At 38.2% G+C, this 25,939-nt stretch overlaps 1 protein-coding gene across 3 annotated transcripts in view; it reads right to left on the bottom strand.

Annotated features, from left to right (window-relative positions):
- Nucleotides 1–3,466: 3,466 nt before the first annotated feature.
- Nucleotides 3,467–25,939, bottom strand: part of LOC129006867 (aldo-keto reductase family 1 member C1) — a 34,237-nt gene continuing 11,764 nt past the window's right edge. The window contains exons 2-11 of one of the 3 annotated variants that reach the window (XM_054437088.2): nt 20,749–20,831; nt 18,224–18,394; nt 15,674–15,841; nt 14,715–14,831; nt 13,374–13,451; nt 12,816–12,938; nt 9,575–9,684; nt 9,129–9,294; nt 5,559–5,641; nt 3,467–3,761 (exon numbers count right to left, since the gene is read on the bottom strand). In XM_054437088.2, the coding sequence (XP_054293063.2) occupies nt 3,719–3,761; nt 5,559–5,641; nt 9,129–9,294; nt 9,575–9,684; nt 12,816–12,938; nt 13,374–13,451; nt 14,715–14,831; nt 15,674–15,841; nt 18,224–18,394; nt 20,749–20,831 (1,142 nt within the window). In that variant the 3' untranslated portion in view covers nt 3,467–3,718. Of the gene's footprint in view, nt 3,762–5,558; nt 5,642–9,128; nt 9,295–9,574; nt 9,685–12,815; nt 12,939–13,373; nt 13,452–14,714; nt 14,832–15,673; nt 15,842–18,223; nt 18,395–20,748; nt 20,832–25,939 lie in introns of those variants that run through there. The other 2 variants (XM_054437087.2, XM_054437090.2) reach the window with 2 other exon arrangements.

The following is a 25,939-nucleotide window of genomic DNA, read 5'->3' as shown; positions in this document are numbered from 1 at the left end:
CTGCCCCTGTACTTGTTTTGTCATTTGTGTTATCTCTGATTTCTTTGAGTAGTTTTTAAAATTATTTCTTATAGAGATCTTTCCCCTCCCTGGCTAACTATATTACAACATATGATGTTCATTTACTATTCCAACAATCCTAGGGTCCTTAAGATTTAATCTATATCTACTCTTCAAGTGTTCTATAAATAAAGCAAGAAAGCCTAGACATTTAAGCCACATCTCCTTAAATAATGGTTTACTGAATATTTTAAGCCCACTGTTAAGACTTACTGCTCAGCAAAAGAAAAACAGTTTTTTGAAATTAGAACTGCCTATCGACAAGGTACCTAATCAACCAAGAGCTCTCTTACAGAGAGGTTGAAAGAGATTACTGTTCTTTCCATGCCTGCTAACACAACAATGCATTCTGTTTCCCATGGATCATAGAGTAATTTTGATGTTCTTGTTTTATGGTTCAAGAAATACATTTCATAAGTCTACGGCTACCATGGTGACTTGTCAGAAGAACCTGGGCAAAGAAAGTTGAAAACCTTCAAAAAAGATTTACTATTCTAGATGCCATTACAAACATTCATGATTCGTGACAGGAGGGCAAAACATTTACTTGAACAGGAGTTTGAAAGAAGTGAATTCAACCCTCCTGGATGACTTGGAGGAATGCAAGATTTCAGTAGAGAAAGTAATTGCAGATGTGGTGGAAATAGCAAGAGAACTAGAATTCAAATTGGAGCTTGCATGTTACTGAATGCTTGCACTCTCATGATGTAATTTTAACAAATGAGAAGTGTTTCTTATGGATGAGCAAGAAAAGTGGTTTGGTGAAATGGATTCCATTTCTTAGGAAAATGTTGTAGACATTGTTGGAATGGCAGCAAAGGATTCAGAATATTACAGAAGCATAGTTGATAAGGCCATGACAGTGTTTGAGAGAATTCTCTCTAATGCTATCATGTCCCCATAATGACACAGTTGCCCAACAAAGCCATTCTCAGAAGATAGCCCAGGCGTTATGCAACACATGACTGTCATTGGTGACAGGGAAGGAGTCACTTGTGCCATTTTCAATGTTTTCCTACCAGGTTTATAGCTTTCTATCCTTCATATCCACTGTTACCATTTTGTGAGGTGGCATGATTTTTTTTAATGACATTTGGATTCCCTTTTCATTTCCTCTTGCATATATTCTATAATTATTCTCTTTGTGATTGCTGTGGTGATGATGAAAAACTTTATAAAGTTATAACAATTTACTTTAAATCAATATGAATTTAACTTTAATTTCATATAAAACCATCCACTTCCCCAGGTTTTCTCCACTTCACATAGTTTTGGTCAGTAATTACAGCTTCCTACATTGCATACATATTAGCTTAGAATTACACTTATTTCTATACATTTATATCTTAAATCTTGAAGTAAAATAATGAGTAGAATCCAAAATTTCAAAAATACATGTTTTTATATTTTACCATATATTCACATTTACAAGAAGTCTTTCTAACTCTATATGGCTGTAAGTTACTATTTCCTTTCATCCAACCTGAATTCCTCCCTTCAGCATTTCTTTGAGAGAAAAAATAGTAAAATTAGTGATTGGAGGTCCCTATAAAATTTTCTTACATCTCAAGTGTTCCTGAAATCAGGTGTTTGGCTTTATGAAATTCTGAGTAACTTTTTTTTTTGTTTTTAACAATAAGAGTTTTATAAAAATGGATGGTGAAGAACTGGAAAAAGCCCATAGCAGCTTTAGTATTTACAAATGACTGACCTAATGATTATTTCACATCTTGAAAAGAGAGTTACACATGCTAAAGAGATTTGAAATATGAAAGTTTGCTTAAGAATTACACACTTGACTACTAAATTTTAACAAAATGTCAATCTTTTCTTGACACTTACATCAGTCAAGTTTATGAGATGTGAAATTATCATTCCATAGACTCAGAAAGTTAAGGTAGAACAGGATGGCCGTGGTTTACATGGGATTTCTTTGAGTCATGCTAAGTGAATGTCCATTAGACGTTAACGTGGAGATGCAAAGTTCACATTGTGATCTTCTATTGCAGAATTTGGAGGAAAAAGCTGAGCTAGAAATATTTTTAGGGGGATTTTTCAGCCTAGAAGTGATATTTAATATTTAATGCAGAGAATATCTAAGATCAGCAGAATGACAGAAGATGAAAAATAATCCAAAAAATTGGTCTAGCGCCCTCCAAAGTTTATGGCCTCCTCCAATTTTATAGAGTAAGTAATTTATGGAAAAAATTATGAACTGCAACACTTGCTGGGATGCCTATCAGCTCTGAGATATGGCTTCAGAAGGAATCTCTGATGGGGTTAACGTGGCTACCAGAGTAAGAATAGTGGAGAGTAAATGTGTTAGAACGTGTGCCCAGGTTAAAAACCACTGTCCTTCTCATAATGCTTTGATCATTAAGGCATGAGATTATCCCAAGTTTTCAAAAGTGTTTTCTAAAATGAAAATCATGTCTTCATGATTAGCTGATTTATTTAGGTCCCCTGAAAATTATGTATAAGAATTAAATGCCTTTGTAAAAGTTGTTCTTAAAATTTACCAAAGTTTGAAAGCAGTGTGCTGTTTTACATAGCCTGTTTCCAAAAGACGTTTGAAGTCTTGGAACATTTGATTTATTAGATGTATTATTTCCCATTTTAATCTTGAGTGCAATACATAAAGGCTTTGGGATATTTTTGTTTTATACTTGTAACTATGCCATGTTTAATGTATAAAACATTTAAAAGATTGAATATCACAAATGAATAGTACATTTTTACAATCTAAGAATATTTTCTAAATATGAGCTATTCAGGGGAATGTGATTAGTCAATGATATCTTCGATGTCCTGCCCCACCACAAACCAATAGGGTCAACACTGTGACTGGGCACACATCAAACATTCAGGCCTTACTCTCAGCTGTGGGGTTTGTTAAAACAATGTGGAAAGTTTCCTTTTATGGACAAGATATAATGATCAAAAAAAAGGGTGTTGATATGTTTTTCCAAGCAGAGATGTACTCGACTCTCTCCTATTTAACCTCCTCATACCTGACTTCTAATCACTTTTCCTGGTGGGTGCCCTCCCATCTCCATAACCCCCCTGTCACAGGGATGCCTCCTCCCAAGGTTCCAGAAACTCTGACCCTGGCACTGCTGGAGGGAGCCCATGAATTGCTGGTCAATATCGCTCACCCTCTAGACCCCATGCTGCGTGTGCTTCTTCCTACAAGAGCTAGAGAGGCACTGACTGATAAATACCTGTCACCTGCCCCTTTCCCAGAGGGTGAAACTCCACCCACTCCCACTGCAGAAATGAATCTTAAATGGTTGTTATCATCTTCCAACCCCGGCCCTAAACATATAGGCAAATCACAATTTGGGGGCACTAGTGTGTCAGAAGGAGAGAAAACATAGAAGTTATGGAGACCAAAGTAGGTGAAGAATTTTTAGGAGAGAGCATTTAATTTTTTCAAAATGAAAAACACAATTATTGTATTTCTTTTCTGGCCGGTGGGCTTAGCTGTAGCTTACTGAAGTTGCCAAGCAGGAGAGATTTAACCAGAGGCGATGTGTCCAGTCACCAGCATAGAGACATCCTCTGTGTCACCATCCACATGCAGGGCTTTCTGGTAGACCTCATGTGTCACCATCCACATGCAGGGCTTTCTGGTAGACCTCATGCAATGCCCTCCATGTTAATATTCATCAGAAAATGGATAATTAGGGGGGCCAGAAAAACTGGAAAGAGAAAAAAAGTGTACACTCTGAATGGCAATGACTCCATTACTAGCAGGTAGCACAGTGATTTCTAGGAAGCTGCCACTAGTGTAGATGTTAAGAAGTTCATTTTCTGACTGCTCTAGAATCTGTGTTTCTTTGTTTAATGAATGTGACTTTATCATATCTGTGTTTTCAAAATAAAGAATCATTTAATTCTATTCCCCTGCCTGGAACTTAACACATAAAACACACAAAGTGAAATGTTCAAACCTGTTTCTCTACATCTCTCAGCAACAGATCTCACATCTGTCAACAAAGCAAAGAGATATTCTGACCTTTTCTATTTCAAATTCTCACTAAAAACAGGAACTCCTTCTGCCTTACATTGAAGAGGAATAAGGAAGATATATGCTCATCACTAATAAACAATTTTGAGTGTGATGATTATACTGGTAGTAATTGTACTTTATTGTATTACTTTACATATTACTTACTACCTGCCTATCATATGCAACACACTTGGTTAGATTCAGAAATGCAAATTGTTGTTTATGATATAGGGCCCAATATTCAAAGAGCTACAATGCATAAACCATTTTATAGGTAGACATAATCCAAAATGTAAAGACACAGATAAATGACTGCTCACATATACGGTTATAACTTCTTAATTAGGGAATTGAGCCTATCCTTTGTGATTACACCAAGAGCAAACACTTGGAAGCTCGCAAGTGGTTTACTCCAGACCATATTTGAGTTCTACAAAATAACACTAGTGATTGATTTCATGATCATAAAAAACATTAATCAGTTGTAAACATTTCTAATGCTTGCCACTTTTCCTTTTCTTTTTATCATTTCCACTTTGATTTTGTATTTTCCTCTAAATGAATAAAATACTACGAATAATATCTACCAAATTTTGGGTACTTATGATGTGCCATTGTGCTTGTTTTTTTCACACATTATCTCATCATCTCTATTACTTGTTAAAATCTCCACTGCCATCAGTTACATAACTTCTTTTTCCCTCATTATATGAATGACCTTCTATGAATCCTAGAACTTTAGAACATAGAGGAATAGTAAACGTCTGTTACTGGCTATAAATTATCTCCAACAATGGTGCTTTTGCATCTACACTCTGCATTTGATTTTAACACTTCTTCATTCTCTGCACTGAGATCTCCATATTGCAGAACACCAAGGCCAAGTGCTCCTATTCACTCCACTGAGACAGACTTTCTGGAGGCAAATGCAGTGTTTGGCTCATGGGCAAACATGCAAAGAAAGGCACGAGAAAGGTTTGAAATGATAAAAAATGCTAAATTGACAGGATCCAGCAAGCAATTCCATGTGAAGGAGGTGGGAATTGGAACCTGGCACACAAGATTGACGGAACTGCCTTTGATCTGGTAAGACATTGAGCAGGTTGGGAAGAACAAGATATAAGCACAGATTTGGAAACATCTAATGTGACCACATGGGCAATATCCACAGTGTGTACACTAGACAGTAGTACAAACGGCAGGCCTACGTGGAAGGTGCAGATTCAGCAATGATCTTGGCTGCTCTGGAAAGTTCCCTGGAGTCACGAGAGCAGAGGCACAGGTTGACCCACGCTCACCCCAGGCCACTCTCCCTGCCAGAGAACAGAGCTCTGGAGTGAATCCAGAAGGAGACTTCCAGAAAGCTCCTGTCTCACCTCTGTCTCACACTGGCCTCTGTGCCCCCGGTGTGGAGGTCACTCTCAACACCCATCCTACATTCCTCCTCTGAAAATAAATTAGGACATCCATCACCAAAATTACTTACATATCAAGGGTCAAATATCGCATATTTCTGTTTAGGCCATCTATGGTTTTCATGTCCTCTGAAGTCAACTGGAAGTCAAACACCTATCAAAGTAATAGAAAACTTTAATTATTTTTAGATTACATCATTGCCAATTGGAAACAACCAAGTTCATCAGACAGTAGGGTGCAGAGACAATACTTAAAAGATTGATACGTTTCCAAAATTTATGAAAGACCTCTCTAAACACTCAAGTGGTCAATGAAAACCAGTCAAAAAATAAGCAGAAATCCATTCCCAGATGAAATATTTTGAAACTGCACAACACTGCAGACAAAGAGAATATCTCAAAAGAAGCTGAAGAAGAAACAGAGCTTACTTTGTGCCCACATGATAGGGTCATGTACCTAGAAGACCCACAAGAATCTAGAGGCAAATTTTGTAATGTCAAGCATAATTTAGGAGGTTTGATGAATAACATTGAATATCTATCTCTCCAGTGAACAGGTATAATAGGAAAAATTAGTTTTCAACATAACTCAAGCCAATAATTGTCTAAATACTAATGATTTCACATGCAAAAGGTGTGGGTACTCACTGTGTAAATTTGAGAGACTGTAAATATCAAAAAGATGTCACTCTTTCTAATACATTAAATCAAATAAGTGTAGAAATCCATAGGGAAAGTGAAGGAGTGTCACAGAAAATGAGAGAAAGAGAGTAAAAAATGACAGCAATATAACACTTGATGAATCTAGGTAAGAGGATTTGTTGCATTATTCTTTTAATATTTCTATATATTAGAAAATCCATAAAACAAAAATGAAAAGTTATCAACAACTATTAAAATCATCAGTAACAGAAAGATATGAAATTAATTATATATTTATTAAAAGACCATTTATTAATAAGTGGGAAATTCATATTATGATTGTGGATTGGAAATCTCAATATTGTCAAAGATTTAGTTCTCTCCACATTGATCTGCAGGCTTATTACAATGTCAACAAGAGACTAAACATTTACTTGTTTGTGGAAGTTAATAAGATGATTCAAAATTTTAAATAACACATTAGTCAAGAATAGCTAAGGTATTATTAAATAAATGAAGAAGTTAGAAAAATATTTGTACCATATTAGAAGTGAAACTTACTTTTTAACATCATAGTACAGAAAAGTGAATAAGTTAACTGAAGATGGAAGAGAGGCCAGATAATTCCTCATGGACATTTCATATATGTTACAGGTAAAAAAATTCAAGTTATGTGAGCAAATATGAACTTTTCAATAAATGTTGGTGGGAGATTTTGCTAAAAATTCAAAAATTAGATATGCATATTTGGATTCTTATTTCACATAATATTTAAAAAGTCAATCCCATTAGAATTAACCAAATTTATAAGGAAAGAATATTAACAATTTTGTAAGATAACACAGTAAAATATTGTGATATTCCCAATGTAGGATAAGACACAACACTCACCAACCACAAGAAAGAGGCATGAAAAATTAGTCTACATGAAGGATAGAAACTTTTGTTTGTGAAAACGTAACCACAGAGAATATGACAACACAGGTAAAATTTGGGAGATGTTATTTCAAGAATACATTCAAGTCTCTAAAGAATTAATATCCAGAATAAATACATATATATGTATGGTTTCTAATTAATCTAAACATATATATAATATAACACATGTCACATATCATATATATCTATATATACTAGATGAGTTAGAGAACATATACATATGTATAAATACTGATAATTTCCACAGTCTTTCATAACATTTCCTTTTAGTTTTGTGGGTTTTCTAATGTCTAAAAATATTTTAAAAATAATATAGTAAAGGCCATTGCCTAGATTCACCAACTGTTTCATTGTCATTTTTTACTTTCTTTGTCATTCTCTGTATCATTATTTCAGAGTATCCTATGGATTTCTACACTGATTTTACTTAACGTTTTAGCAAACAGTGACATATATACATACACGTGATATATGTCATATATGACATAGGTTTTATAATATATATCATATATGATGTATATTTCATGTATCTATATATAACTCATTAGAAAACATACATATATATGCATGTATTCTGGATATTAATTCTTTAGAGACTTGGATGTATTCTTCAGAATGTATGAAATAATATATCAATTTATATATATTCACACTCATACATATAACTATTAATATGTTATTTTACACATATCGTATAAGTGATAGATTAATTAGGAACATGCCCTCTAACAATCACATGTCCCTGTATCCACTTGCTTGGCTATATGAATTTCCAGCTCCTTCTTTTTTTTTTTTTTTTGAAAAAAAATTTTGAAAAAAAATTTTGAAAAAAAATTTTTTTTTATTTATTATTATTTTTTATTTTTTTTCTTTTTATTCTTCTTCTTCTTCTTCTTCTTATTATTATTATTACACTTTAGGCTCTATGGTACATGTGCGCAACGTGCAGGTAAGTTACATATGTATACATGTGCCATGCTGGTGCGCTGCACCCACCAACTCGTCATCTAGCATTAGGTATATCTCTCAATGCTATCCCTCCCCCCTCCCCCCACCCCACAACAGTCCCCGACGTGTGATGTTCCCCTTCCTGTGTCCATGTGTTCTCATTGTTCAATTCCCACCTATGAGTGAGAATATGCGGTGTTTGGTTTTTTGTGGTGTGTGTTTCCCCACCCCTTGAGTCTGACCTGTCCTGTAACTTGCATTAGGTGATAGAATTTCCCAGAAGCAAAGTTTGGCAGCTCTGAGCTAGACCTGAAAAGGCTTTGCATGTTTCCACTCACTGCCTTGGGGTCGTGCCCTGTGCTGAGGTGAACCCTGGGCTGGATGGCTGGAGGATAAAGAACTGCATGGGAGGGGGGGGCGCTCACACAGATGCCCCAGGGACAAAGCAGAGTTGCCTCACTGCCCTGCACACACATGAGAGCCCGGCCAGGAACAAACAGAAGGAATGGACTGAGTTTAGGCTGAGCCCAGGCTAATTTTCTAACCATGGAATCTTGAGCTCAGTAAATGCTTTTGCATTAAGCCTCTATATTAAGTGGTTTTGCGTTATATCCTAAGGTATTGGTATAAATATGGTCTCCTACACATAAAAATAAAGACACACAACCACATCGCAAAAAACAAACAAAAAAAAAGGCAGAGTTAAACAAGCACTTTGCAAAGATAAATTTCTAAGAGAATAAATATAAGGAATTTATACTACATAAACATACAAGAAGAAAAATCCACCATGATTTGGAGACTAAAGAACATCTAATCAATGCTTCATTATAGAAAATAAAGAAAAGGACATATCCCTAGCAGAGGGATATGGATATCACTGACTTAACGCTAACCCAAATCTCTAGTTTTGATCCCATCCTATTTCTCGTCACCTCTGCTGCCTCTCCTGTGGTAGAGTAGAAGAAACCCTTATGATGCACACAAAGAGTTCATGCATAGGAAATACAGGGAAATGGAGCTGGCCCAAGGCTGTCCTGAGAGCCTTACAAGAAGCACACATGTGAAGGACACTGTGCAGGAGACCTGAGGCCCACAGCCCCGCTCCTCACCTGCATGTTCTGTCTGATCCGCTGCTCATTGTAGCTCTTGGCCAGGACCACAACCCCACGCTGAAGCTGGTAGCGCAGGGCAATCAGGGCTGGGGTTCGCTTGTGCTTTTTTGCCAAGGCACAAAGGACTGGGTCCTCCAAGAGAACCGGGGAGTTCGGGTCCACCCTGGAAGGAAAGGCAGAAATGCTGAAGCCCTGAGGCTGGGGATAGTTTGTTAGGCGGCTCCCTAAACAGACTAAGGCGTCCACTCTGCACCAGAGCTTCTCAAGTGAGGCCCCTGAACAGCAGCCTCAACATCGCCTGGGATCTTGTCAGAAATGCAAATTCTTCCCTCACCCCAAGTCAGCTGTGAGTGAACTCCAGGAAACAGCATGATCTGATTAAATTTTTTTGTTTTTTTTTATCAAACCGGTGTTTTAGGTAAACTTCCTGTATCTCTTATTACCATTTTTCTTCTCGATGGGATCCCAGAGCACTATAGGCAACCAGAACAATGTCTTTTGATTTGCAGAAATCCAGCAGTTTTCTCTGGTTGAAGTAAGGATGACATTCCACCTGCAGATGAGCAAGATGGAAAAGCATCAGATAATCCAAAAGTTACATTAATATTAAAATCACCAAAGTAAAAGTAGCTGAATAATGTAGAGCATTAAATTTGAACTGAGGGGCCGGGCGCGGTGGCTCACGCTTGTAATCCCAGCACTTTGGGAGGCCAAGGCGGGCGATCACGAGGTCAGGAGATCGAGACCATCCTGGCTAACACGGTGAAACCCCGTTTCTACTAAAAATACAAAAAATTAGCCGGGCATGGTGGCGGGCGCCTCTAGTCCCAGCTACTCCGGAAGCTGAGGCAGGAGAATGGCATGAACCTGGGAGGCGGAGCTTTCAGTGAGCTGAGATTGTGCCACTGCACTCCAGCCTGGGTGACAGAGCAAGACTCCATCTTAAAAAAAAAAAAAAATTTTTGAACTGAGAATATTATTGTCAAGAAATGATCTTTTTCATAAAAATAAATTTTATGCCCCTCTCTCCTAAGAAAATAGAAATGCTGTTTTCAGCACAAGCAACTCTATGAACCCTATCCTGGTTTCTCAATAACTCTGACTACTAGAAGGAGACATGGCCAATTTCAGAGCTGGGTTGAGGTAAGATTCTTTCAGCTTTGGGCATCAAATCGTGCCACAAATCAAGAATTTGGTCAAAGACTCACGAGGGCAGGTCTGAAAGACAGAAGAACTAAATTAATAACCAAAATGTATACATATATATGTATGTTTTCTAATTCATCTAACATGTTATATATATCATATATGCCATCTATGAGATACATATATATCCATATATAATGGATGAACTAGAAAACATACATATACATATAAATACTGATAATTTTAATAGTTTTTCATTACTTTTCCTTTTTGTATGATGGATTTGTATCGTGACATCTCAAATGTCACCAGTGGGTTTCCTATGAAACAAGTGCTTTTGTCTTTTAGACCTACCTTCAGGAGTCTTTGACCAAATTCTTCTTTCATATATACATATATATATGTATGTATGTATATAGTTACTGAGTAGATATGAGCATTAAAAAATAAGTAAAATGAATTAAAAATCACAGGACAAAAATCCATGAGTCTATAGTGATTAGTGAGAGAATGAGAAAAAGAACAAAAATATTTGTCTACTCTGATGGTAGTCATTATAGTAATTACATTCTCCGTACATTGCTAAATGAAGGAAGACGTTAACTTTTACCTTGACTTAGAGAAATAATAGTTTATTATTTTTACTTGGTGAGAAATTACTTTTAGTAAAATTTCAGGTAAGAATAGTTAAAAAAGTGGTTAAAATTGAAAATTTTATGTAAAAACCCCGAGGAAATAACAAATTAGAAAACAGAAATACAATACAAAAAAGTTCAAATCACTGATGTATACTCAATCATATGTGAAAATTTGTCATGGGAATATATGACTTCTTCTGTTCAGAATTATCCCCCAGCAGATTACTAGTAATTGTTAAAGAGAAAACATGAGTTAAAAACAACAGATCTGACCATTGTTAGCTTAACCAAGTTTTTAAAACTGGCTTCACCACTAGCGGGACATTCTGTGATTGTATGTAGTCTAGTGTGGTGCAATTTGAAAAACACGACATGATGAAACATTTTCTTGCCCCAAACGTTTAAGTCAATGTAATAAAACACTCTCATCTAACTTCTAATTTACAGAAACCTTCAACAACTGGGAAAGACAAGTTAACTGATATCAAAATACAACAATATAAAAACAATTGAATTCTGGTTAAAAAAGAAGAGCTACAAAAGACATTTTGATTAAACAATGAAAAATTCAAATATGGACTGGATACCAAATGACATGAGGGCACTATAGATGATGTTCTTAGATACAGTAATGACACTGGAACTGGGAGAATATCTTCATTCCTGTGACATGCTTTGAGAGGTCTCCAGGGGTCAACTGTCATCTTTACAATTTACCTTGAAAAGGTTCTAGAAACATTATATATATTTATGCAAATATATGCCTATATAACATTGCAAAATGTTAGTAATTTTGAATATAAATGGTAACATGGGTCTCCAGTATTATTTTTATCAAATTTTTGGAAAGTTTGAAAATTGCCATATTAAAAAATTGGGGAACTACTAGTATTAAAACCACATTAATTTCTCAATGCTTTTATTAAATTATCACAGCATCATATCATTATACCAAATTCACTAATTTTATACATATGTATTTCCACTGTAGATCTTTACTGATTGACTCTAAGTTTTAAAAAATAAAATAAAACAAAAAAATGTAAGTTACTGGGAAAGGTGTAGCAACTTTAATGCAGAAATGTGTGTAACATTTGGGGGCAGTCAATTTGATCAAGGAGGCCTGGAATCACCAGTCAGGACTCAAGGAAAAGATGGAATTATCCCTAGGCTATGAAAGAAACACACAGAGAATAGATGTGTTAAAGCAGCTGATTGCATGACAGACTCCAAAGAAGAGCAGCCGACTAGGAGCAGGGGCAGTCATAGGTCAGCTCCATGTTCTGCTGAACCTTCCTCAGTGTGGATTTCATCCACTGTGAACAGATATCTCCATAAACAGGTCATTTTCTCTTTCTACCATGGATGACCTTCATTGTCTGCAGATAATTTTTAGTGTATCTATGCCCTTGGTCAAGAAGCGTGAAAGCAGAGATACCAAGAGGCACTGAGACATCTGAAGCCCATGTGAATCCCTAGTATTTCTCTTCTCTTGCTGTCACTCTCTCCTTACGTACTGCTCATTCCATCTCTTCATGGCTTCATATCTATGCACAGTTCCCTCCAAATCACCTTCACCCATCCACTCTCTGGTCATCTTTCATAGCTTAGGGGTAAGTCCACCTTTCCCTGAGTCTAATTGGCAATCCTTGGCCTCCTTGATTGAATTGACCTCCCATAAATATAACACACAATTCAGCATCAAAGTTACAACATCTTTTCTAAGACTTTTCTAAGCCGGGTACAAGTAAGATCCCTCTATGCCCTTCGAGACAGAGGCTTTGCTCTCTAGAATCTTCTCTTTTACAAAGATAAGTGGGACTAAATGAATGGATACGTGGCGATAGGACAGAAAGAGGGTCATGAAGAACAGAAAGGAGAGGAGGCTGAGGGCGCTCACCTGGTTGCAGACAGGCTTGTACTTGAGCCCTGGCTTGTTGAGGATCATCTCCAGCTGCCTGCGGTTGAAGTTGGACACCCCGATGGACTTGGCCAATCCTGCATCTTTACACTTCTCCATGGCCTGGGAAAAAGGAATTGTGAGGTGTGGAAGACCAAGATAAATGTGACACAGAGCTGTGAAAGCAACAACTGTCAAGATATGACAATAAAACTAGCTAGCTGTGGTTATTAAAAGGGAAAAAATAAAACAGAAAATTGGGGAAGAAGATAGTGATTGCAAGAGTAAGAATTTCTGTTTCCTCCTTAGGAAACTGGAGAGATTAGTGCAAAGGCAAGGAAATAAATCCCAGTCCTCCTTATGCCCAATTCTTCTCCTCCACTTCTCTCTTTTGTATGCCTGTCATTTCTTTTTCCTCACTGCTCACAAAAACTACCTTTGTAAAGCTCCTAAGTTTTTCATCCAATGGTGCATTTTCCATACTTGTACTAGGAAGATAGGAAACAGATGTATCCTATCTCATCTTTCTTATCTGTTCTCTCACCTCCAAACACTCACCTCCCACGTGGCACAGAGATCCACTGTGTCAAATAGTATTTTTCCATTTTCATCTTTTGGGATCACCTCCTCACCTGGCTGAAGTAGAAGCAGTCAGTTTAGTGATGTCACAAGTCAATTTCTCCACACATAGCCATGCTCTGAGGTACATTTAAGGACACTAATCCTCCATGAGGTAGGTGATGCAATGCTCCAGAGAGTGATATGTACAAAGTGTACTACATATGAAGGTATAAGGAATGTCTTCAGGAGACAGGCTTCCTCTAATCTCTTACAACTATTATATGTATAAATAAATACCATCTTTCTGGTTCCTAATGGAGTGTGATCATTGACTTTCATTGACTTTCTTCTGCTCCTATAATTTTCTCTGTGGCAATAGCTCTCTTCAACTGCAAAAGACCTTGATATCCCCGAATAAAGGATTGTACTTTTGACCCAGATGCCGCTATCAGAGTTCTTTATCTCCCTGAACATGTGATGTTCCATGAACAGGACCATGAAGCAATCATGGTCAATGGAGGTGTTTTCAAGGCCAGTCTGGAAGTTGGGAGATGCACAGGTGCTCACAGTAATGAACATGGGCCTGAAAGTGCTCCAAAGCCATAAATGTCACCAATGAAAAAGGTTGGAACAAATATTTAAAAAGCCTTTTGTAATAAAGCAGAGATAAGGATGGAGAAAGCATATATTTTTCGAGTTTTTATCAAATTCTTAATGTAGCCCTGGCTTTGATTTCCCATTATCATATCTAATACACCCTTTTGCATTAACTAGCCTGACTAGTTTTCAGTACCTTAAGACAAAAGTTATGAATGACACAAGAATTCATGGCTAAGCAAAAATAAAAACTCCAGTGTGAAAAGAGAGGAAGCAGAAGAACAAGGTTTCCCATGAAGGTTTGTAGTTTAAGACACTTCCGGACTGAGTTCTCGCCCCTTGAAAAGAGGCAAGAAGATGGAAACTCATTGTGCACCCTATGTGCAGCAGCTTTTCTGGACACCACAGCTTCATGAAACTCTGTGTCTGTGAACATCCCAAGAGGTGAACTCAGGAGTCATAACTAAGACCTTGTGCCTTCAAGGAGATGACTGTCATTTCTCAAGTTTTTGAGGCAGAGGCTTTGAGGATTCTGCACTCTCTTTTCTTGTAGACATGCAATCACGGAACTACGGATTCAAACTGTATCCCGTAGAAAGGAATTAGGAGTTAGGTTTAGGGTTCTTCTTCCATGTTATAATCCCTATGTCCTCCTAAGAAAATTCTTAGTTCAAATATCCATAAAAACAATATTTATGCTGACAACAAAGTGAAATTAATTTGATCACACAAGCTGCCTACCTTTACAGACACTGGAAAATGAATAAGATAGAGGTCAACATAATCCAATTGAAGATTTTTCAGTGACCTTTCCAAGGCTGGTCGGACCAACTCTGGTCGATGGGAATTGCACCAAAGCTGCAGAGGTTAGAGAAAGGAAGTTGTGTAATGAAAACTTGGGCCAATTTTACTAGTTTGCTCCACCTAATATTTAGACATTTTCTACTACTTTAAAACTAATGACCACAGGCAAAATTATTCTCTCTCTTCTTGTGATGCCTTTTGTTCTGCCATATACTGATGAACTTTGTAATATGTTGGATATATAGTTAGTACATATATTGAATGAAAGAGTGAAATTACTCAAAAGGTAAAAGTTGTTATCAAATCATAAGCATACCCATTATCTGAATTATCTTTGGTATGTTTTACAACTCATGTTAGTAGTGTAATTATTTCATCTATTCATCCCAATGGGCAAGACTAAGTATCTTTGTGGTTTAGAAACTGAGGAAGGAAACACAGTTTTTAATATGTCAACTTGGGCTGGACACAATTTGAGATAATATAGGCGTTATTCTTTAATACTTACAGAGCTTGCTTATATTGCTTTCTCTCTCTCTATGATCAACATAATGATGGAAACTGAGAATCATAACAAATGTAAGAAACTCGCCCAGGAGATAAGAAATAATATGATTAGGATTTTGTCTGATTCTATAGTCTATGTTAAACCATATTGATCTGTGCTGAGCTCAAAAAGTAAAGGCACTTTGAAGTCATGATTTGGAACACCGCAAAGATGAGAAAGCCATCTTCACTTCCTGCCTTTGATATTAGTTTTAATACATGAATAACTGTGAATAAATTTAAATAAATAAGCACAATTCACCCTCAACTATGGATCCAGTCATAGAATTGCCACCTCCACACAATCACAATAAATACATGTGCACACAAGCTCATCATAGGCACAGTACCTTTGAAGTGTAGAATATGTCTTCTCTCTTCACACTGCCATCTGCAATCTTGCTTCGGATGGCCAGTCCAACCTGCTCCTCATTATTGTATAAATGAGCAGAATCAATATGGCGGAACCCGGCTTCTATTGCCAATTTGGTGGCCTCTAAAGCTTTAGTTTTAGGAACCTGGGGGAGTAACCAAAGGTAGTATTTTCTGACTAATGTGCCTGAGTGTTAGTTCAGGCACAAGCAGCGACGTTCACAAAAATCAGCTTTTCCTCCTTTCCCAGATGAGTTCTGTATGTAGAATAATAAGCCCATCCCAGTCTGACTGGGTCTTTCCCAGTTAGTCATAAATGTTGGGCACAGCAGGAACTTCTGTGGTCCCAGAAAAATCACTGCTTGACCACTAGTTTGGAAGTGTCCCCAAAACAATTTCACGTTCAGTCATTTTTTTGGAAAAATTAACAGGATGCAACCTATAGTTATAGATATAATCTTAATTATTTTCGGTATGATAAAATTAACACGACGAGGAGTGGCCAGGTGCGGTGGCTCACACCTGTAATCCCAGCACTTTGGGAGGACGAGCTGGGCGGATCATGAGGTCAGGAGATCGAGGCCATCCTGGTTAACAACCCCATCTCTACTAAAAATAGAAAAAATTAGCTGGGCGTGGTGGCAGGCACCTGTAGTCCCAGCTACTCAGGAGGCTGAGGCAGGAGAATGACGTGAACCCGGGAGGCGGAACTTGCAGTGAGCTGAGATCGCACCACTGCACTCCAGCCTGGATGACAAAGTGAGACTCCGTCTCAGAAAAACAAAACAAAAAACGAACAAACAAAAAAAGAAATTAACATGAGGAAATAGCCACATGGAAGGAATTATGAAGGAATGCAGTGTAAGCTCCTGTGATTCCTCTCCCACCATGTTGCACAGAACGCACTGACTTTACCCAGAATCATAGTTTGTCAATGTATGTGAACTGTTGTCTACAAGAGATGCTCTCTACGTACTCCATTACTAAGATTTTGTCTGCGACTGGTTACATTGACTCACTCTGCTTCGCAGACACAAAACTTCCAAAAGTCTCCAAAAGGAAAGCAGGTGCACAGAAACCCCGCAGTTTGCACAAGCAGTTACTTACAGCCACCATTCTTATCAGTTAGGAAATGGTGAGAAATCCACCATATCAGATACCAGCAGGTTTATATGGGAAACAGGCCTGTCTATGGATAGCAGTCTATTAAGTCAAGTCTTTTCTACACAGCCATTAGCCATTCTGTCTAAACTAAATAGTAGTTGTAAAGATGTATACTCTAAGGATATTGATTTGTATAAGAAATAAACTTCAAGGAGTAAGTGATTAGCAAAATGGGGTTCAGCTCCATAAATTCAAGGCAACTCTTTTAGGAAACATATGATTGCAGTGAAATTTACAATTATTGACTTACGTAACAAATTTGGATACAGATTTGAAAGTATATCTTTTAAATGACAAAAACAGAAACAAAGCAAACTGTTTTCCTATCTTAAAAGTATTTCAGAGGCTTTCTTTTTCCCATGGAATTACAAGGAACTAGATACTGGGTCTCACAGCCCTCTCCTCATACCATCCTTGATCATTTCTTTGCTGTAGGAGTACTCAAAGGCTTACCAAAGCTGGAGCTTCAGTGGTATCCTCATCTTTACTTCCTCTCCATGCCAATTTATATTACAAAGTAAACCACTCCTGTCAATGGTCTTCATAATGTCCCTTTGTAAATCCTTATATTGTATAGATCAGAAAAGTGAAACTCAAATTTTATGTAACTAGTGCTTATTCACACACATTGTATTCCCAAGACAGTCTTGAGATACAAGTTTTCTTCCAGTGTAGAAATAGCTAAGTCTAGAAAATAAAATCTATTCCATTACTTTTCTTGTCAGAGAAACAAGAAATTTCTCTGTTACAATATTTTGATACAAATCTGACCCATATAAACAAAGACAAAGAATTTAAATTTTCCTTGTTAGGTTCTAGTATTTTTTTTTCTTAAAATGAGGATATTTTATTATTTCAGGTAATTTTCCCAGAGGTGAGAATAGTACATGGGGAATTCTCTTTAGTCCAGGTGTAGTATTACAGTGTGGTGCTCAAGGCCACCCATCAGAACAGTGATACTCTCCCAAAAGATTTCATGCACCCTGTCTCCACTAACTTTTGCCATAAAGATTTCTCTGAATTGTATCTTCTTGGAAGAAGTAAATATCTGTTCAACTATACAAAGAAACAGAAACCACTCCCATTGCAATCAATCTTCATGAGAGGGAGCAGGCAGGCCATGTTCTTTCTGCGAGTTTTATAGATTCTGACAAGCTGTGAAATAAACATAAACAGAAGACAAAACAGTGCCCCAAATAAACAATAGATGACCCTGTGACAAGACGGCATTGCAGAACAAAGACTGACGTTTAAATGGGAGTCACGCAGAGTAACATAGGAACACAAGCCTGACAACCTGGTCAGCTTCCACTTACTCTAGCTTTGCTCCTTTCAACTCTCAACACTAAAAACATTATTGTTACCTCTGGAGGCGCATAGGTGCCAAATCCCAGGACAGGCATGAAGTGACTATCATTCAGCTTCACACACTGATATTTCGAATCCATTTCTGTCACTGGCCTGGCTGGCAAATGTTTCTTTCTTCCTCCTTCACAGGCTATAAGAGCAATGAGCTGGCAACGACACACTGTCTGCTGGTTAACCAATGACATGTGAGAGGAGGGACAGAGACAGTCTTACACAAGCTGTGATAAAAATTGAATCCAGTTCAACCATTTCTTATCTAAGAAAATTCATAAGTAATTTATTATGTAGTCATGATACACTCATTAATTTCTCTCTGAAGTATTTTTGCTATTCCAAATCTCTATATATGAGACATAAATTATTCAAAGAGATTTGTAGAACAAATTGTGACTTTACATAAAACTATAGAAACCTCTAGCTACAAAGCTCTTTTTTGTTTGTGCCATGATGATGTTCCTTCTGTATCTTGCAGCATTTGAAATGACTGATTTTCATTTTTTTCTCTCTCACGCACACAATTTAAAGGAATGACTAATGAACATTTCTTTAAAATATTGCCCTCAATTAAAAATTAAAGTTAATTTTTTTTTTCGAGACGGAGTCTTGCTCTGTAGCCCAGGCTGGAGTACAGTGGCGCAATCTCGGCTCACTGCAAGCTCCGCCTCCCAGGTTCATGCCATTCTCCTGCCTCAGCCTCCTGAGTAGCTGGCACTACAGGCGCCCGCCATCACGCCTGGCTAATTTTTTTGTATTTTTAGTAGAGACAGGGTCTCACCGTGTTAGCCAGGATGGTCTCGATCTCCTCACCTCGTGATCTGCCTGCCTTGGCCTCCCAAAGTGCCGGGATTACAGGCATGAGGCCACACGCCCGGCCTAAAGTTAAAATTTTTAAATGCGTTACTTTTTCATCAGCAAATTTATTGTTTCTTTCTTATTAGTCTTGTAAGAGAAACATCCCTTCCTGATCAAGGTGCAGTCCTGATAAAGTTGTAATCCTGATGTCAGTGTAAATAAAAAAGAAAATATGATGTGGCTTTATTGGAGGATTTCTTATTAACAGCTTTTGGACTTTGGGTATAATTTGTAACATGCAAACAGTGCCTTATTTGTCTTTTCCAGCCAGTTTTATGAGTTACTACCAAAAAGTAACAAGCCAAAACATGATAACTCTTAGATATACTTTATAATATTGTTAAACATGATTCATAAAGAAAAACTGGTAACTAATGACATGTAAACTGGTGAATAATCCTCGCATGGGATAATTTTTACTTTATTCTCCCTTTGGAGGTCAGGTTAAAACATGATTGTAATTTGCATGATCCAAGATTCACATCTTGGAGTAGCCACAACTTGCAGTGCCCTGATTGCTTCTATTGGCTTTTTCATAAAACAAACAAATTGAAAAATTGGTAAATTGTTATACATTGACATAAATGTAATATTATAAGGATATTGAAATTTTTCACAGAGAGTAATTTCAACAAGATGGTAGATTATAAGACTCCCATTTGACTCATGGAAACATCAGAAAACATCTAAAATTGACTGAAATAAACTTATTTATTTATGGAGTGGCTCAGTAGAGATTCAGGGTGACTGTACACATATAGATGTTATAGGCAAAAGGCTAGGGGAAGAGACATGCAATAGTCCATCTAAGCCATTGAGGAGAAACTGGGATGTGAAATTTTGTAATAGTAAGCTATTCAAAAGTCATTGGTTATTTGGGGAAAAATAAAAGGGCAAACACTGTCCACGTAGGTGCATGTTCAGAAACAAACTAAGAAGGACTTGAGGTTTTATGTAGGGCTGATGCCTTGACTGAGAACCTGCCACAGATATAAGTGAATGACTGTCATGACATAGAACAAATCTGTATACAGTAAAAAAGATGTTTATTTTTTCAAATGCCCAGTTAAATAAAATAAAAGCCATACAGGCCTGGAGCAGTGGTAATCCCCGCACTTTGGGAGGCCGAGGCGGGCAGAACACGAGGTCAGGAGATGGAGACCATCCTGGTCAACATGGTGAAATCCTGTCTCTACTAAAATAACAACAACAACAACAACAACAAAAATAGTCGGACGTGGTGACAGACGCCTGTAGTCCCAGCTATTCGGGAGGCTAAAGCAGGGGAATCACTTGAACCCAGGAGGCAGAGGTTGCAGTGAGCCGAGATGGCACCACTGTACTCCAGCCTGGTGACAGAGCAGGACTCAGCCTCAGAAATATAAAATAAAATGACAAGGCTTACAAAGAAACAAGAAATCACAGTTCATTATGAGAAAGAAAATAAATTAGTAGAAATCTTTCCTGAAGAATGACAGGCATTAAAATTAGTAGAGAAGCATTTAAACAGCTGCTTAAATATGCTAAAATTGCTAATGAAAAATATGGACTAAGAATTACAGAAAATCTGAAAACAATAAGAAAATCATGATACAGTAGTAGTATAGAAATTATAAAAAAGAAAAGGAAAAAATTGGAGCAAAAAAATATACCTGAATGAAAAACTCACCAGAGGGTGTTTCAACAGCAAATTTGAGCATGATGAAGATATAATCAATACACATAGGGATAGCGCATTTGAAGTTCCTGAGTCTAAGGACACGAAACAAGAATAAAGAAATGTGAACAGATCCTAAGGGACTTATGGGACACCTTCAAGCCAACCAGTATGACAGTATTGGATTCCCAGAAGGAGAAGTGCAAACCCATGGTGGTAGAGAGATTATTTGGAGAATAAAATCATCAAAACTTTTTCAAATTGGTTTAAAGACAACAATCTACAAATTCAGGCAACTTAAAGAACTGCAAATAGGATAAACTCAAAGAGACCCAGACCTATATGTGTTATCATCCAACTCTAAAAGCCAGACAAAGAGATAATCTTTAAATAGCAACAGATTTTGGGAAGCCGAGGCAGGTGGATCACCTGAGGTTAGGAGTTTGAGACGAGCCTGGCTAACATGGTGAAACCCTATTTCTACTAAAAATAGAAAAAATTAGCTGGGCATGGGGGCGCACACCTGTAATTCCAGCTACTCAGGAGGCTAATCCAGGAAAATAGCTTGAACCCAGGAGGTGGAGGTTGCAGTGAGTCGAGATTGCACCATTGCACTCCAGCTTGGGCAACAAGAGCAAAACTCAATTCCCTAAAAAAAAAAAACCATCTCACACCAGTTAGAATGGCGATCATTAAAAAGTCAAGAAACAACAGGTGCTGGAGAGGATGTGGAGAAATAGGAACACTTTTACACTGTTGGTGGGACTGTAAACTAGTTCAACCATTGTGGAAGTCAGTGTGACGATTCCTCAGATATCTAGAACTAGAAATACCATTTGACCCAGCCATCCCATTACTGGGTATATACCCAAAGGATTATAAATCATGCTGCTATAAAGACACATGCACACGTATGTTTATTGCAGCACTATTCACAATAGCAAAGACTTGGAACCAACCCAAATGTGCAACAACGATAGACTGGATTAAGAAATGTGGCACATATACACCATGGAATACTATGCAGCCATAAAAAATGATGAGTTCATGTCCTTTGTAGGGACATGAATGAAATTGGAAACCATTATTCTCAGCAAACTATCACAAGGACAAAAAAACCAAAAAACCGCATGTTCTCACTCATAGGTGGGAATTGAACAATGAGAACACATGGACACAGGAAGGGGAACATCACACATCGGGGGCTGCTGTTGGGTGGGGGGAGGGGGGAGGGATAGCATTAGGAGATATACCTAATGCTAAATGATGAGTTAATGGGCGCAGCACACCAACATGGCACATGTATACATATGTAACAAACCTGCACGTTGTGCACATGTACCCTAAAACTTAAAGTATAATAATAATAAAATAAAAATAAATAAATAAATAACAAAACAAAACAAAACAAAAAAACAAAAAGTAGGAAGAGAAGCATGACTCGTGGAGTACAAGGGATCCTGGACAAGGTGATCCACAGATTACTTATGAGAGTCTTTGGAGGATATAGTAGGTGATACATTTAACGTGATCAATAAAAAAAATTTACAGCCCATAATTCCATATTTGGCAAAAAGAATTCTTTCTTTCTTTCTTTTTTCTTTTTTTTTGAGACAGGGTTTTGCTCTGTCACTAGACTGGAGTGCAGTGGTGCGATCTCGGCTCATTGCAACCTCTGCCTCCCCGGTTCAAGCAATTCTCCTGCCTCAGCCTCCTGAGTAGCTTGGACTACAGGTGTGCACAACCATGCCCAGCTGATTTTTGTATTTTTAGTAGAGACGTGGTTTCACCATGGTAGCCAGGATAGTCTCTATTTCTTGACCTTGTGATCCTCCCACCTCGGCCTCCCAATGTTCTGGGATTACAGGCATTAGCCACTGCACCCAGCCAAATTATTTCTTAAAAATTAGAAAGTTATTAAGACTATGTGATGTAAAAGCTGCAGGAGTTCATTGCCATTAGAACTGCTCTACAAGAAATGCTGAAGAGAGTAATTCACTTTGAAATGAAGGAATTTTAGACAGCAACATGAAGTCATATAGAGGTATAAAGACCTCTCATAAAGGTAGGTGTATGAAAAACGTGGAAACATGTACTTGTGAAATTTGATTTTTACTCTTATTTTCTTCAAGATTTACATTACAAATGTGTGCGAATAAGAATACATTTCTGTTAACATGTACACCATGTGTAAAGTTGTAATGAGTGACGTCAATAATGTGAAGTGGAAACGTACCTGTGGAAAAGAAGTTTTTGTATGGAATCGAAGTTAAATTCACATTGATTTCAAAGTGGATGGTATAACTATAGGATGCAGTATGTCATTCCAATGGTAAATACAAATAAAATAATTACAGATTATGCACAAGAGAAATTGAAACGGGAATCCAAATTTTAGCAAAGAATCATAGAAACCCCAAAATATTGTTAGTTGAGAACATAAAGGACAAAAAGCTGAAGACATCAACTTCAGGTCTTTCTTACATACAAAATCCAATCAGTTTATCTCAAGAGTCTCTAAAGCCTTATTAGGTTTAGAATCAAATTAAATGTCTAAAATGCAAAGATTTATCTGAGATCCAAGAAAAATTTCTACCACCTATGAGCCTGTAAAATCAAAAACAAGTTATTTCCTTCTAAATTACAATGGTTTTATAGGCAGTGGTTGAACAATCTCATTTCAAAAGAGAAATGTCAGCTTAAAGAGAAGAGGAAGAGGCTTCATGCAAGTCATAATGCTGACAGGGCAGAAATTAAGTCTTAAAGCTGCAAAATCATCTTCCTTGACTCTATATTCTTCATTCTGGGCACACTAGTGACAGGGGTAGGCTTCTGGGGCTTTGGGAAGCACCGTACCTGTGGCTTTGCAGGGTGCAGCCTACATGGCTGCTCTCACAGCTTGGAGTTTAATGCCCATGGCTTTTCCAGGCTGAAGTTGCAAGCAGCTGATAGATTTATAATTCTGGAATTTTGAGGGGTGAGGCCTTTCTCCCACAGCTTTGCTACACAGTGCACCCATGGGGATCCTCTGCAGAGCTCCAAACACATATTATTGCTCAACATTGCCTAAATAAAAGCTCTATGTTGGGGCTCCAGCCCCGGAACAGGATTCTCTCTGGGCATCCAGGATTCCTGACACATTGTCTGAAATCTAGGTGGCAAGTGCCAACCCTCAACCACTCTTGTGCCCCAGAGGACTCAGGCTCAAAGCTCCCCTCCTCTGTTTGTCACTCTCTACTCATTTCCTCCAGCGACCAAGTGTGTGTCGTGCACCTTGCCAAGGCTCAAGGGGTACCTTGTACACGGGGGCTTCTGCCTGACTAGTGTGGGTCATGGAGTCGACAAGAACTACAACTTTCCACAGCTTGTATACAATCTGGTGGAAAGAAACTGATCTCAGGGGACCACAGGAATTCTCAGTCCTACAGGTGAGGGAGAGGGAGAGGAACATGAGGAAAGGGAGATGGGAAGAGGGAGGAAAGCAGATGGAAGATGGAAGATCAGGGAGGACAGAAGTGGGATGTCCTTGAGTCATACATAAAGAACACTCATGTGCCTCAAGCAAATAACTGATCCTAATTTCTTCTCACTATTTTTTCTGAACAAGTGTTACAGTTTGCAAAGAACTCTGAATATTTTCTCCACAAATATATATTGATATGATACTTTAAACAAAATGATGTTTGCCAGCACTCTTTGTCCTGAGATTTCCTGTTTGGTTGACTCAATTCTCTGCGGTGAAGAGGTTCTATGTGAAGAAGAAGGGGTACACTTGAGCCTCACAGAGGTATGTGGGTGAAGTCATGTCTGTGAGAGGCTGTGGAAGCTCACAGTTAGCCTGCATTGCTGTGGAAAATGATGGGATGCCAAAAGCCGTGCAGGAGGAAAAAGGAAGAACCAAGAGGCTGTGGAGGAGGCTGAGGTACTGCTGATGCCCTGGAGAAAATTTTGGGGAAAAGACAGAGATGCCTAAAGCAATATGTAGGAAGTTTTAATTATGACATTAGTTGAAATTTCACAACCCATGAAATTTAAAGTAAATTCCACCTTGCTCAGTTTTTTCATAGAGTGAACTCTGTTTGAAGAAACAACTGTGTCACCAATGTTGACTCTGGATAAGTGACAATTCCACCGAGCACTTTTTGAGATGCCTGCCTTGTCTGCACTGTTTGCTATTTTACTATTTCTCCATACTATTGTTCACCCCTACAATCTACTTGGGTTGATGCAGTCAGGGTGATTCAGTAGCGTGCACACTTTCGGACCACTCCTGGATAGGTCAACAAGCAGGGGAGGTTGTAAAGAGAAAATTATTAATTTTATAGTTGTTTTGGTTAGCATAAAACTAGGTGAGAAAAGCCTATTTCTGAATGGCTTAAACTCCATGTGATATGGACAGGAGACAGAGAAATACTGGGTAGAAGAGGGTGGTTTCCCAGCAAAGGCCCCACCTTCAAGCCTGGATACCTGTGCCCCTAAATGAGAACAGGCATTTCAGTTTTCACACCCCCAAAATTTGCCTTTTGGCCCACCACACCTCCATTCTGCCACTATAAAAACCCCCGAAACCTAAGTTCCTGGGCAGACCAGCAGGTGAGGAGACAAGGAGGCAACCAGATGGACGGCAGAACAATGACACACAGAAAGAGAGAAGAGGGACATTGGACACTGAAAGGAATTTGGCTTAGGAGGACTGGAGAAGAGTCCGGCCACTGGGCAGCCTGACTCCATGGGAAGATCACCTTCCTACTCCATTCCCCCATTCCGGCTCCCCATCCATCTTGCTGAGAGCTGCCTCCACCACTCAATAAGATCTTGCACTCATCCTTTGAGCCCACATGTGATCTGACTCTTCTGGGATGCCTGGAAAGAGCTTGGGATATAGAAAGCTGTCACACTGGCCCTCTGCCTTTGAGATAAGTCAGAGGGTCCATGGAGCTGCAGACTCAAGCCGTCTGCAGATGGCAAAGCTGAAAGAGCTTTGTAACACTGTGGTTGCAGGCACCCACCACTAGACACTACCATGGAGCCAGAGCCCAAAGCGCTCACCCTGGCCTGTGCACCTGCCCATCTCCATTCTCCCCCTCCCTCAAGCAGTTTGAACAGGTGAGCCACACCCTGTCGCAAGTCCTGCAAGGGGAATCAGGGAACTGTCTCATTTCACATACAAATCTGTTAGCACTATATCAAGAAGTCCAAGGAA

Source organism: Pongo pygmaeus, chromosome 8 (genome assembly GCF_028885625.2).
Source record: "Pongo pygmaeus isolate AG05252 chromosome 8, NHGRI_mPonPyg2-v2.0_pri, whole genome shotgun sequence".
Lineage (NCBI taxonomy): Eukaryota > Metazoa > Chordata > Mammalia > Primates > Hominidae > Pongo > Pongo pygmaeus.
Note: the sequence above shows the minus strand (reverse complement) of the source record. Positions and strands in the feature narration are given on the sequence as shown.